The sequence below is a fragment of the Cherax quadricarinatus genome, chromosome 23 (genome assembly GCF_038502225.1).
Source record: "Cherax quadricarinatus isolate ZL_2023a chromosome 23, ASM3850222v1, whole genome shotgun sequence".
NCBI classification, from domain to species: Eukaryota; Metazoa; Arthropoda; class Malacostraca; order Decapoda; family Parastacidae; genus Cherax; species Cherax quadricarinatus.
Window position 1 is genome coordinate 30,261,594 of NC_091314.1, and position 14,850 is coordinate 30,276,443.

Below are 14,850 nucleotides of genomic sequence, written 5' to 3' on the forward strand. Positions count from 1 at the left end.
GTACAATGTACCATATGGTACAGTGGTACCATATGGTACAATGGTATCATTTGGTACAATGGTATCATATGGTACAATGATACCATATGGTACAATGTACCATATAGTACAATACCATATAGTACATTGTACCATATGGTACATTATACCATATGGTACAGGGTACAGGGACCCTAATGGAAATAAGTCTGACTTTTTTGGGTTATCCTAGGTTCTCCAAACATATGCTGCTATGAATGATAATCTATGTAACTTTATTTGTGTATACCTAAATAAACTTACTTACAATGCCACATGCACTTGAGTAAGTCTATTCAGGTGTACAGAAATACAATTATATGGATTATCATACATAGCAGCATATGTATAAAATCCTAGGATAACCCAAAAAAGTCAGGGTGACTTATTTCCATAGGGAGCCCTGTATCTGTACCATATGGTGTCCTATACTGTATGGTACCCTGTACCATATGGTACCTGTGCCACATGGTACCCTGTACCATATGGTACCCTGCACAATATAGTACCCTGCACCATATGTTTTCCTGTACTGCATGGTACTCTATTCCATGTAGTACAGTGTACCATATGGTACCCTGTAACATATGATACCATGTACCACATGGTCAATAGGTGTTGGTGGCATGAGACACCAGCCAAGACTGAGTGAGTGGCGACGCTAGCTAGCTACTGACTCTGCAGTTTCCAAGACAAAGTGCTTTGTCATCCACCTCAAGTAACGTGTCGAGTTCCTGTACATTTGTAAATATATAATAGAACATAACTAATATACGACATTTTTGCATATTTTTGTTGTAAACAATTATTGTAAACAAAATAATGATGAAAATATTATTGCATTTATTGTGTTGAATACAATACCATATAGTACCATATGATACAATGAATCATATGGTGTCATTGTACTGTATGGTACAATGTACCATATGGTACCATTGCACCATATGCTACCATTGTATCATATGGTACTATTGTACCAAATGGTGCCATTGTACCATATTCTGCCATATGGTACCATTGTATCATGTGCCATTGTACCATATGGTACCATTGTACCATATGGTAATATATGGTACCGTTGTATTCAACACAATAACTGCACTAATATTTTCATTATTTTGTTTACAATAAACTTGTAAACAAGTTTTGTAAGCAATATAATGGTAAACAAATTAGTGCAGTTATTGTGTTGAATACGATAAGTGTACACTTATACAATATACATTATATTGGTCTCACAGGCCATAAATGTTACTAAAAAAAGAAAAAAAATTGAAAAGAAAAGAAAAAATTATAAAAAATGTAAAATAAAAAAAATGCGATTTTGCGGAAGTCACTGATGTTGCCGCCACCCTGTCATTTTGGGTCAACTTCCCACTGCTGTATCTCGGTAAGTACTGATCAGAATTTTTTTTTTTGTTTTATTACCTTCACAAAAATATTATCTTTAATCCTGTAAGAAAAAATAATCTTTCTTTTTTTTTTTTTTAAAATTTCTTGGACACTGGCGCACCTCTTCAGAATTTGGCCTTGGAACCTGAAAGGGTTAAATACCACTGCCTCAACCACTCTCAACCACTGCTTCATCTGCTGCCTCAACCACTGCCTCACCCACTGCCTCAACCACTGCCTCTACCACTCCAGTCGCACTCAATCTACAAGCACCAAACACAATGAATTATTATGAAATGTTTGGAAGAGCACGGAGACTAATGCTCACTATAGCATAAACAAAGCCACAATGACGATGTGTCAACCACTCCCTCCACTATTGTTTCAACCCTCGTGTTTTTGTACAATTTCCTTCTTCAATTCTATTGTATTTATTATTATTATTATTATTATTATTATTATTATTATTATTATTATTATTATTATTATTATTATTATTATTACTGTTGTTATTATTAGCAGAAATGTTTGATTCTTTTGCTGTGTTCAAGAGTAAACACATGATGTCACCGTCCAATACCTGTCCGAATAGCCATTCCAATATGCAGTCATGAATGGGTTTACATTATTTATACTGTAGTTTAATAGCAAATAATGAAGAAACAAAACACTCACCACACAATGGTGGGAGGGCTGCCAGTTGCCGGGGTCGGAGGGAGGGTAGTAGGGACTCGCAGTGGTTGAGGCAGTGGTGGAGGCAGTGGTATTTAATAACATACATGTTATTAAACCATAATATGTTTGTATTTAGTACAATTTACGACGTTTTCATTTATTTTATGATTGTTCATGGTTCAACGAGTTAAGGAAGCAGTATATTGGGGCACCAAACATTCACGATTTTTCAACATTCGTGAGGCTCTTGATCCCCTAGCCCTCGCGAATGTTGAGGGAGACCTGTATCTTTTCACTGTCTCCATCACAGAGCATACAAACTCATTTATAATCCTTCAGTTTCGTGACATGCTTATGTCTGCTCTGCTTATTGACAATTCCACCTTTAACATGACTCACGAAATCGTAATGACATGATTGCAAGCAAACCATACCATTGGCTGGGATTGAACTCGTGGTGAGTCATAAATCTCCAAGCCAGCATATAAGCCACTGGTTACAATAAGATTCATCCAGCTAGGTATATTTATACACCATAGAGAGGTTAGCACAGGCCCTGCTGTGACCACAAATGCAAGTTTTTACAGATGAATCTCCCACCAGTGTGGCCGCGACAAATTCTAGCTCATATTGTAGCCAGCTGGCCTGGAGTTTTATGACTCACTCGTCATGCGTTCAATCCCCACCCGTGGTATTCATTTGCAATCATATCAATATGATTTTGTGAGCCATGATGACAGCTTTGAGGGGACTAGAGCTAGAGTTCATCACAGCTATGCTGGTGGGAGATTCATCTGTAAAAATTTGCATTTGTGGTCACAGTGGGACCTGTTTTAACCTCTCTATGGTGTATAAATATACCTAATTGGATGAATCTTATTGTAGCCAGCTGGCCAAGTGGCTTATGCACTGGCTGGCCTTGAGTTTTACGATTCACTCACCATGAGTTCAATCTCTGCTCATGGCATAGTGTACTCCACCTGTAAGTAGATTCTATAATTTTTTAATTTAAACTGATTTATTGCATCAAATGGACTTTCTCCATTTGGCCTTGTGCTCAGGTAAATCACAAGTAAAACATTCAACTCTTATACCTCTACTTCTTTGCTCTAAAGTGTTGAATGTTCCACCTAAAGTTTTAACACTTTCTGTGAATACATTACAGTCATAATAATAATTAATAACAATAATACAGTGGAACCTCAAATTTCGAACGTATCGCTTATCGAACTCTTCGAAAATCAACCACTTTTTTCAAACCAACTTTGTCCCCATAATCAAACTCACCCCTTTTTTTCGAACCGCCTGGTACCGGACCTGTCCGCCAGCCTGCTCTATCCGTGTTGCTGCGCAGGCGCCATGAGCCAGTCTGGTTTTGTTGATGCTCGAGTGAACACTAACCTGTGGTCTCATTCAAACATTTTATGATTAATTCATTGTGTTTAGTGCTTGTGGGACTGTGAAATAAGCTACCATGGGCCCAAAGAAACTTGCTAGTGCTACCCCTGTGGTAAAGAAAGTGAGAAACACCATAGATGTGAAGAAGGAAATAATACAGTAGTATGAGAGCGGTGTGGAACTTGTTGAGCTTGCCAGGATGTATGGGAAAAACAAGTTGACCATCGCTTCTATCCTGGCAAAGAAAGAACAAATCAAGGAAGCTGATGTTGCAAAAGGTGTTAATATGCTAACCAGAAAAAGACCACAGGTAATCGATCAGGCTGAGAAGTTGTTGCTGATGTGGACCAAAGATAAAGAGATGGCAAGGGATAGTGTTTCAGAGACGATTATTTGTGAAAAGGCAAGGAAGTTGCATGCCGATTCAAAGATTAAGGAGATTTGTGCCAAGTGGAATAATGTCCAAATGTTTGTGGAGAAGTACCACCCTGAGCAAGCTGAAACAAGCCATCTTTGCAACAAGTTCAGTGACAGAACCATGTCCCATTTTAGGGAAATCTTAAAGAGGTGCCAGAAACAGAGGACTGTGGGCAGTTATTTTGTGAGACAGGGGTCCAGTGACTCTCAAGCTGGTCCTAGTGACATTAAAAGACAGAGAAGGGAAGTAACCCCAGGGAGGGCTTTGATACCTAAAGCCCTTATGGAGGGGGATTCCCCTTCCGAACACTAACCCCAACTCCCTCTCTCCTCCTCCCTAACTTCCAGATGCCATCACCAATTTTCAATAAAGGTAAGTAAAAATGTTATTTTATATGTTTGTTTAAATTTATTAATACATAATTGTACACTATATTTGTTGTGTGTATGTAAAAATATAATTAATCTTTATACAATGTATTTTTTTCTTTGTGTGAATATTTTTGGATTTCTGGAACGGATTAATTTTATTTCCATTATTTCTTATGGGAAATATTGCTTCGCTTTTCAAACTTTTCAGATTTAAAACTAGCTCCTGGAACGGATTAAGTTCGAAATTTGAGGTTCCACCATAATCATAATAATGTGGTATTAATCATCTGCAGGTGTGCTAAGAAACCTTATTCTTCTGTACTTAGTACATCTACATTGCTGTCTGCAATTTTGCATATGATAGTTTGGTAGTCTCTACCTCTGTCTAGAATTACTGCATTATCAATCAATTTTCAAGATGCACTTTGGGCTGTTGAAATAATTGGGAAACTGATTTAAAGAAAAAGTTCAATCATTCTACTAATATCTTATTCAATAAGTGGTTCTGTTCTTTACCCAAATTTTTGTGGCAGTAAATAATTTAGGCATCTCCTGCAGGTGAGACTGAAAGGCAGCGATCTTACAACAGCTACATTGGGACCTGTAGGAGCACCAGAGACTCTCCTGGACACCAACACTGAAGAGAAGCACTATCAATGCCCATACTGCCCATTGCAGCTATCACAAAGATGCTATAAATCCCATATAGAGACCCATAACTCTCATAAGCCATATCAATGCCCATTCTGCCCATATCGCTCTTCTGAGAGAAGTAAAGTGAATACTCATTTACGAACGCACACTGGCGAAAAGCCTTACGCATGCCACTACTGTTCATTAAGTTTTAGTGTTAAATGTAATCTTAAGACTCATATCCGAAAGCATACAGGTGAGAAGCCATATTCCTGTCCTCATTGTTCATATTGTTGTGCTCATAAGAGTGATTTAAATAGACACATAACAACTCATGCAAAATAGTAAAAATCAACAGTGGCATAAAATGGCTTATACTCCAGAGGCTATATAAAAGTGTTGCTTTAACATTGCTGTTTCTGATCCAAAACAGTAAAAAATATATAAGCCCACACAAATGAATGCAAAGGTGTAAATGTCAAAATTTAAACTTCTGCCAGTGAGAATTTTTTTCATTTAAATTTATTTACTGTATGTGTGTGTACAGTCAAATACCATTAGCTTGGGGTCTCATTTTGGATAGAATGTTATTTCAGACCAAGTCTTTACTTCACTTTTTATGGAAAAATGCTGTTTAAATGTACATAAAATGATAACACTTTGATTTTCATCCATACTTACTACAGTACTGGTATGTATCTGCTCATGATTGTAATTCTGTATTTTCTTTGCATGTTGGTAACTGTGAGTGAAACAAAGTGGTGAGGGGGGGACACCCAGGCCACCACTCTATCTTTATTCACTCTCATTTACTCAGCATCAAGATTAAAGTTGGAAGAACGATTGAAATATGCACAAGCTATCTCTGAAAATATCTGAGAGTCCAGAAGCAAGAGGCAGCAAGTACAGCAGTGAGAGAGCATGTGTGCTGTACCAAAACATTATGCAAATGATGCGGTGAGAGTGGTGGCAGGAGACGATAGATGTAGTCATCGAATTTGTATATTTATTCCTTGCTTTAATGTGCAAGTTCATAAAGAACAGTTTGCAGTAGCATTAACTACTGGAACATTTTAAAACAAATATAAAGTTCTTTCTTAATTTAAAAAAGACAAAATTATCACAAGGTATAGGAGCCAAAACTTACTGTGCCACTTAGTGCTATGAGCAATTTGAGTGGTCCCCCTCACTGCACTCCCATTTCATGCATTACAGCATAAGTGTGCAGTTTCAATGACAACTTCTATGGGAGTTGAGGTTTCAATAAATTACATCACCTGCATTAAAATAATTGAAAGAAGATATGCAAAATAAATCAGTTTCTGACAACATAACCTAACCAATTTTTTATCAGATTCCAACTTATTATGGCAATACACCAGTTCAGAAGCATAATCCTATACCTATTCTGTTTGTGTACAGTACTCAGTCTTCATAATTAATGGAATTTCAGCAGTAAGAGAAGGCTCTAGGTTCTCATGAGTTTGGATTAGTAGTTAAACTTTATGTATGTATGAATGAAATAAACTAAAACAATTTTTTTATCAAGTACAACAATTATTTATAGTCTTTAAGTATAAAATGTTTTTATATTACAACAAGTTTAAAGAAACTTAACTTGAATTATAAGATATAGATTTGAATTTAGATGTATGGGATAATAAAATTGAAGTAAAAAGAATCTAATAAGACATCAGAATTTGCAGTTAATTGTAAAATCTTGTACATTAGGGACAAACAATACTATACCAGCATTAGATGCATTAATCATAAACAACAATGTAATGGTATAATCATGATCTCCAAATATACTCAATGTATCCTTTTTATAAACACTACAGTATTATAGTGCTATAGTCCCTCAGTATCCATGAGGGATGTATTGTGCAAGAAACTTGTGAACAGTGAGTGCGTAATTATCAAACTTTTTTTGTGTAAGAATAGAGATGCAATCTGGATCTCTGTCGTCCCCCATAAAGATTAAATAGATAAGAATATAGAGATGTAATCTGGACCCCTCTGGCCCTATAAACATTAGATAGATATCACAGCTTGTGTAACTATTTGCACTATTTTGAGTCAGTTATACAGTAGCATAAATAAGTCATATAACAGAAGTATAATACAGCAGTCCCTCGTTTATCGTCGTTAATCTGTTCCTGGAAGTGCGATGATTATCGAAATAGACGATTTTCGAATCAATTTTCCCCATAAGAAATAATGTAAATACAATTAATCCATTCCTGACACCCAGAAGTATTAAAACAAAAAAATTTTTTACGTGAAATATAGATGTAGTACATAAACAATACAATGGGACATGATGAATGAAACATTAACAGCATAACACTTACCTTTATTGGAGATTCTTCTTAGTGTATGGAAGACTGGAGGAGGAGAGAGATTGGATTAGTTACTCTTTGGAAGGGGAATCCCCTTCCATCAACACCTCAGGTACCAAGTCCTTTTCTGGGGTTACATACTTCTCTTCTCTGTTTCTTAATGCCACTAGGACGAGCTTGAGAGTCACTGGAGTCCTGTCTCGCTAAAAAAGTGTCCAGAGAGCTCTGTTTCTGGCGTCTCTTTAAAACTTCCCTAAAATGGGTCAAGACTGTCACTGTACAAGTTGCAACATCCTTCTCAGGGTGATGTTTCTCCATAAATCTTTCCATCCTGCCCCACATTTCAAAAATCTTAATTTCTGAAGAAGGCACCTTCTTCCATCTCTCTTCCTCGTCCTCTGCAGCAAGATTCTGAGCTGCGATCTGTTGCTGTTCCTGCTGAAGCTCTTGCAGCTCCTCAGTGGTTAGCTCTTCATTGTGGTCCTCCACCAACTCTTCCACATCCTCCAAACTCACATCCAACCCCATGGAACTCCCCAATGCCACAATGGATTTCACAACTGACATAGGCTCATCAGGGTCGGCCACAAACCCTTCAAAATCCCTCTTGTGGACACAATCTGGCCACAATTTTCTTCAAGCAACAACAGCTTCCTTGATTTCCTTTTTCTTTGCCACGATGGAAGATATGGTTGTATGGGGTTTGTTATACATCCTGGCCAGTTTGGCCACACATACACCACTTTCATATTGTTCAATGATGTTTTTCTTAAATTCAATCGCATTTCTCACCTTTACCAAAGGCTTGGCACTAGGAGCTTTCTTTAGAGCCATGCTAGCTTATTTAGCACTTGCAAGCACTATAATGAATGGAATATTATGAAATATTTTGTATGAACAAGTGTGCGGACCGTTGCTCACTGGTAAACAATGGCACACTGGCTGGGAAGGGAGGCCGAGGCGACTCAGAGCTGTGAGTATGCGTCCAGGACGAACGACAATTAGCGAGTCAACCGACCATTTGGGAGCCAATGTTTGGATGAAAATAACGTGACAATTTCCGAAAAGGATGACTATTGAGCCCGATGATTATCGAGGGACGACTGTACAAAGTAACCCTTATAGCATATACATACAACATAAACAGTAGTGTGAAGTATCATAATAATTAACCTCTTCAGGGTCCAAGGCCAAAATCTAAAGTGGTGCTCCAGTGTCCAAGAAATTTTGAAAAAAAAAAAATTATTTTTTCTTACAGAATTAAAGGGCATATTTTTGTAAAGGTAATAAGACAAAAAAAAATTCTGATCAGTACTTACCGAGATACAGTGCCAAGAAGTTTGTCCAAAATGATGTGGTGGCGGCAACATCGATGAATTCCACATACGCGCATTACTTTATTTAGCAGTTTTTGCAGTTTTTTCTTTTCTTTTCCAATTTTTTTCTTTTCCTACTAACATTTGGGGCCTGAGAGACCAATGCTGTATATAATGTATATATATAAACTCACCGTATTGAACACAATAACCGCACTAAAGTTATTATCATATTATTGTTTACCACTGTTGTTTATTACAATAAACATGCACAAATCTTGTATAATACAGTGGACCCCCGGTTAACGATTTTAATCCGTGCAAGAGGGGTAATTGTTATGCGAAATAATCGTTATGTGAATGAATTTTCCCCATAAGAAATAATGGAAATAAAATTAATCCGTGCAAGACACCCAAAAGTATGAAAAAAAATTTTTTTTTACCACATGAAATATTAATTTTAATACACACAAACTGAAAAAGGCATGCACACTTACATGACACTTACTTTTATTGAAGATCTGGTGATGATTGATGGGATGGGAGGAGGGGAGAGCATTATCTTCTTACTGTTTAGAAGGGGAATCCCCTTCCATTAGGACTTGAGGTAGTAAGTCCTTTTCTGGGGTTACTTCCCTTCTTCTTTTAATGCCACTAGGGCCAGCTTCAGAGTCACTGGACTTCTTTCACACAAGATATCTGTCCATAGTGGCCTGTACCTCTCGTTCCTTTATCACTTCCCTAAAGTGTTTCACAACATTGTCAGTGTACAGGTTGCCAACACGGCTTGCAATAGCTGTGTGAGGGTGATTTTCATCCATGAAGGTTTGCACTTCAAGCCACTTTGCACAGATTTCCTTTATCTTTGTAGTAGGCAACTTCTTCAATTTCTCTCTCCCCTCCTCTGAACCAGTTTCCCCAGGTCTGGCCTCTTGCTCTTGAAGTTGATCTATCAGCTCATCAGTGGTTAGTTCTTCATTGTCCTCCTCCACCAACTCTTCCACATCCTCCCCACTAACCTCCAACCCCAAGGACTTTCCCAATGCCACAACGGATTCCTCAACTGGCACAGGATTCTCAGGGTTAGCCTCAAACCCTTCAAAATCCCTTTTGTCTACACATTCTGGCCACAGTTTCTTCCAAGCAGAGTTCAAGGTCCTCTTAGTCACTTCCTCCCAAGCCTTACCTATAAGGTTTACACAATTGAGGATATTAAAGTGATCTCTCCAAAACTCTCTTAGAGTCAGTTGAGTTTCTGAGGTCATTACAAAGCACCTTTCAAACAGAGCTTTTGTGTACAGTTTCTTGAAGTTGGAAATAACCTGCTGGTCCATGGGCTGCAGGAGAGGAGTGGTATTAGGAGGCAAAAACTTCACCTTAATGAAGCTCATGTCCCCATAAAGTCGCTCTGCCACGTCTGTAGGATGACCAGGGGCATTGTCTAACACCAGGAGGCACTTAAGTTCTAATTTCTTTTCAGTTAGGTAATCTTTCACATTGGGGGCAAATGCATGGTGTAACCAGTTATAGAAAAATTCCCTAGTGACCCATGCCTTACTGTTTGCCCTCCACAGCACACACAAATTATCCTTGAGGACATTCTTTTGCCTGAACGCTCTGGGAGTTTCAGAGTGATACACTAATAAAGGCTTAACTTTGCAATCACCACTAGCATTGGCACACATCAACAAAGTAAGCCTGTCTTTCATAGGCTTATGTCCTGGGAGTGCCTTTTCCTCCTGAGTAATGTAGGTCCTGCTTGGCATTTTCTTCCAGAACAGGCCTGTTTCATCACAATTAAACACTTGTTCAGGTTTCAGTCCTTCAGTTTCTATGTACTCCTTGAATTCCTGCACATATTTTTCAGCCGCTTTGTGGTCCGAACTGGCAGCCTCACCATGCCTTATCACACTATGGATGCCACTACGCTTCTTAAATCTCTCAAACCAACCTTTGCTGGCCTTAAATTCACTCACATCATCACTAGTTGCAGGCATTTTTTTAATTAAATCGTCATGCAACTTCCTAGCCTTTTCACATATGATCGCTTGAGAGACGCTATCTCCTGCTAGCTGTTTTTCATTTATCCACACCAATAAGAGTCTCTCAACATCTTCCATCACTTGCGATCTTTGTTTCGAAAACACAGTTAAACCTTTGGCAAGAACAGCTTCCTTGATTGTCTTTTTGGTGCCCACAATAGTAGCGATGGTTGATTGGGGTTTCTTGTACAACTTGACTAGGTCGGCGATACGCACTCCACTTTCATACTTATCAATGATCTCTTTCTTCATTTCAATGGGTATTCTTACCCTTATTGGTGTACGGTTGGCACTAGAAGCTTTCTTGGGGCCCATGGTCACTTATTTTCCAGAAACAGCACCGAAAACACTGTAATAATACGAAATATTCCGAGTGTATGCTTGGATGTTAGCACGGAGGCTGGCTGGTAAACAATGGCACGGGCGGCACATGTGAGGCTGGCTGAGGGCGCACATTGGACGTGTCTCGGACGAAAATCGGTGAGCGGGTTTTTAATTGGTATGCGCGGCAAAAATTTTGCGATTAAAGTAAGCGGTATGCGAAATAATCGCTATGTGATGCCATCGTTATGCGGGGGTCCACTGTACTAATGTTCTATCATATATTTACATATTTACAATCACTGGACATGGTTTTAGAACTGCTGGAGCTTGTGGAACTCCTTGAAACAAGGCACCATACACAGAGGCACCTTACATTCCTCACACATAAACCGAGTGTCTTTGCGTCTTTGTTGCCGTCGTTTTGTTTGTGCACAGACGATGCATCTCTTCTGAGCAAATTTCTTCTGAGTTGAAGGAAGCTGTATTATGAAATGATCACCTTCCCTCCTCAAACGCTTGGGTATATCCTGAGGAGTTCGAGGACCTTGTTGTATAGCAGGTGTTGTTACCTGGTACTTCATTATGAGTTGTCTGACAACAGACAAACAAAATTCACCATACGGTGGTCTGTTGCCAGTCTTTATTTGGTACATATTATATGCATTGAGCATTGAAATGTCCATGAGATGGAAGAAAAGTTTCATGTACCACTTGTAACTCTTACGAACACAATCAACAAAACCAATGTGCATGTCACATTTGTCAACCAAGCGCATGTTTTTTGTATAATCAATCACTGTCACTGGTTTTCGAATACATTCATTAGTCACTCGGTCAACTTTGCCACTGTCTTGCATTTCATTATGGTGAATGGTTGTCAACAATGTGACATCTCGATTGTTATGCCACCGTACTGCCATGATGTCATTGGCAGTAAACACCTGCACGTCATCACCACGAGCACCTGCGTTGAGCCTGGGCATATGTTTACGATTAGAACGCATTGTGCCACACACATCTGTCTTGTTCACTCGCAAGAAATCACTGAGTAATGGGCTTGTGTACCAGTTATCGGTATATAATGTATGCCCCTTACCAAGATAAGGTGCCATCATGTTTCTTACTACGTCACCTGAGATACCCAATAACATCTTGGTATCTTTCAATGTTTTACTTCCCGTGTATACAACAATATCTAACACCAGGCCACTGTCACAGTCACAGAGTACAAACAGTTTTATACCAAAGCGTTTCCTCTTGCTCGGTATATACTGCTTGAATGACAGTCTACCTTTGAACAAAATCAAAGACTCATCAATTACAAGATTCTTGAATGGATAAAAGTATATGCTGAACTTTTGTTTGAGATACATAAAAACATTTCTAATCTTGTATAACCTGTCACTTCTGTCAGGCCTGGTTTTGTCAGAGAAGTGCAACATACGTAAGAGTAAGATAAACTTGTTCACTGGGATGATTTCACTGAAGACCGGGGTAGAAATTAGCCGATCTGTGAACCAGTATGCTTTTATATTATGCTTATAGACATGAGGCATAAGCATTATTGTTGCAAAAAGCACATACATTTCTGCAACAGTCGTCTCTCTCCACCGGTGTAGTCTTGACTGTGGTGATATGATCGTATTTGCCATGGTGTACTCAAAATACTTATTACTTTCCCTGACAATAGTTTCCATCAATGGCTGGTCAAAGAATAATTCAAAGAATTCCAGTTCATTGCCCGTGGTTCCGGGGGGACAAGTAGGTAGAATTCCACTTTGAGAGTCATCAAAGTGATGGGGCTTGGGAACAAAACTGGGATTTTGCTGCCAATCCCAGATACGGTTTGCTGGTGGATACTGGACATCATAGGCTGGTTGTGCGGGTGGTTGTGGTTGTGGTGGGCTGTTGGCTTACACTCCGCTTTGTCCTTGAACTGAGGAGTCAGCAGCGTGGGTCCCAGCCTGGGCTGGTGAGTCACGCATGGCGGTGCCACTACCATCACCACTACCACCATCTGCTGATGCCTGTGGTCTATCCATGCCAAGTGTAGCCACATCATCGTCACTATCACTATCTAAACCTGGTGTAGGGCCATGGGATGTTCTCCGGGATGTACTTCGGGATGTACTCATCCCCTGGGCACAGCATAGGGTACACTACCCGAGTGCATGCGGCGGCGTACATACCGACACTTCACTGGTGAATATGATTCCTCACTATCACTACTCGAATGATCGTCAAGCGCAATAAAATCACAATCCACATCACTATCATCATTATTACTGAAGTCAGAGGCCTGGCCATGCAAAAATATTAGTTTTCTCTTGCATTGAGGTACAACTGACCGTGACTGACGAGTGCCCACACCAGAGGTAGAAGGTTGAGGATCGTCAGGGTTTTCTGCACTGTTATTGACATCCTGGTCATTCCTTTCGGTCACTAACTGATGAAAGCCAAAGAATTCGTCTTCATTTCCACTTCCATCAGTGTCAGAACTATCAGATAGGAAGAGGAGAGTCCCAATTTTCCGGGGAGTGAGAGCTGACTTGCGACGAGACATGGTGAACAAGGGTAACTGAGCTGGCCTTCCCACAATGTTATGCGGGCGCCTAGATTTTTTGTTTATGGCGCACATCCACCACGCAGACCCGTTCTCTCACATGTAGGCCTATGAGCGCTTTCGAGCTAAATTTGATGGCGCTAGAATTTTGGCTTAGATCTACGGTTTGGACACTCAACGTGAAGCCGTAGATCTACGGGACGGACCCTGAAAGGGTTAAAACAACAAGCATAAGATAAAATTAGCAAGTGAGTAAACTGGTAGATACAAAACTGGCAGATAAGTGAACTGCTAGATATAGAACTGGCAGATAAGTGAACTGGTAGATGAAAACCTGAAAATATGTGAACTGTTGGATACAAAACTGGCAGATAAGTGAAATAGTAGATACAAAACTGGAAGATAAGTGAACTGGTAGATACAAAACTGGCAAATAAGTGAACTGGTAGATACAAAAGTGGATGAGAGGCAAACTTGATAGAAAACTGGCAAATGGGTGAACTGGTTAAAAAGATTAAAAGATTAAAGATTTTATTTCTTTGCAAAAGTTACAATGTGTAATTACAATTTTGATTTGTTAAGTACAAAGAAAGCCACTATTACGTCGGGGCATTTCGAGCAGATGCAAAACTGGCAGTTTGCCAAATTGGTAGATACAAACTGACAGGTATAAAAAATGAGAGAAAGGCAAGCTAATAGATACAAAGCTCATATATAGAGGGGGCATACATCTGATATTTTCATAGTCTGTAACACCAGTGATGAAGTAACAGTTTGCAATTATTATACGTCATTTCATAAGAGAATTAACTTTGATCAAAATCTCTACAAGATTATATTAGTATTTTCTTTTTTTCATCTCACTGACTGGCTCCCACCAATGTAGGGTAACCCCTCCCCCCACAAAAAAAAAACCTATTCACTTTCATTCATTCTCTCTCTTGCCAGATGTTTGTTGACATCATGGCTCAGATGATCCTCTGACTGCAACAACCCAATCTTGCCTTCAGAGTGCAGGCACTGCCTCTTCCACCTCCAGGACTCAAGTCTGGCTAATTTGTTTCCCTGAATCCCTTCGTAAATGTTACTTTGTTCACACTCCAGTAGCACATCAAGCATTACCCCTTTCACTGTCATGACCTCTGCAATTAAATGTGCTGACATTGTTATAATTTAAATAATAAAATAATTTTTTCTTCTGAAATAGCAGAGAATCTTTAGCTATAGGTAATGACATAAGAAATACGAAATGTGATGGAAAATTTGCAGAATTATGCAGGTGCAAAGTTAGCACTCTGGGTGTAATTTATGTAGTAGCAATTTTTGTCCATTTTGAGTTATATTTTAAACCAATT

General features: G+C 39.1%; 1 protein-coding gene across 1 annotated transcript in view; it reads left to right on the plus strand.

Moving 5' to 3' along the window:
• Nucleotides 1-10,303, plus strand: part of LOC138853141 (zinc finger protein 674-like) — a 64,603-nt gene extending 54,300 nt beyond the window's left edge. The window contains exon 4 of the mRNA XM_070088117.1: nucleotides 4,834-10,303. Coding sequence (XP_069944218.1) covers nucleotides 4,834-5,253 — 420 coding nt within the window. The 3' untranslated portion in view covers nucleotides 5,254-10,303. The remainder of the gene's footprint in view (nucleotides 1-4,833) is intronic.
• Nucleotides 10,304-14,850: the final 4,547 nt, after the last annotated feature.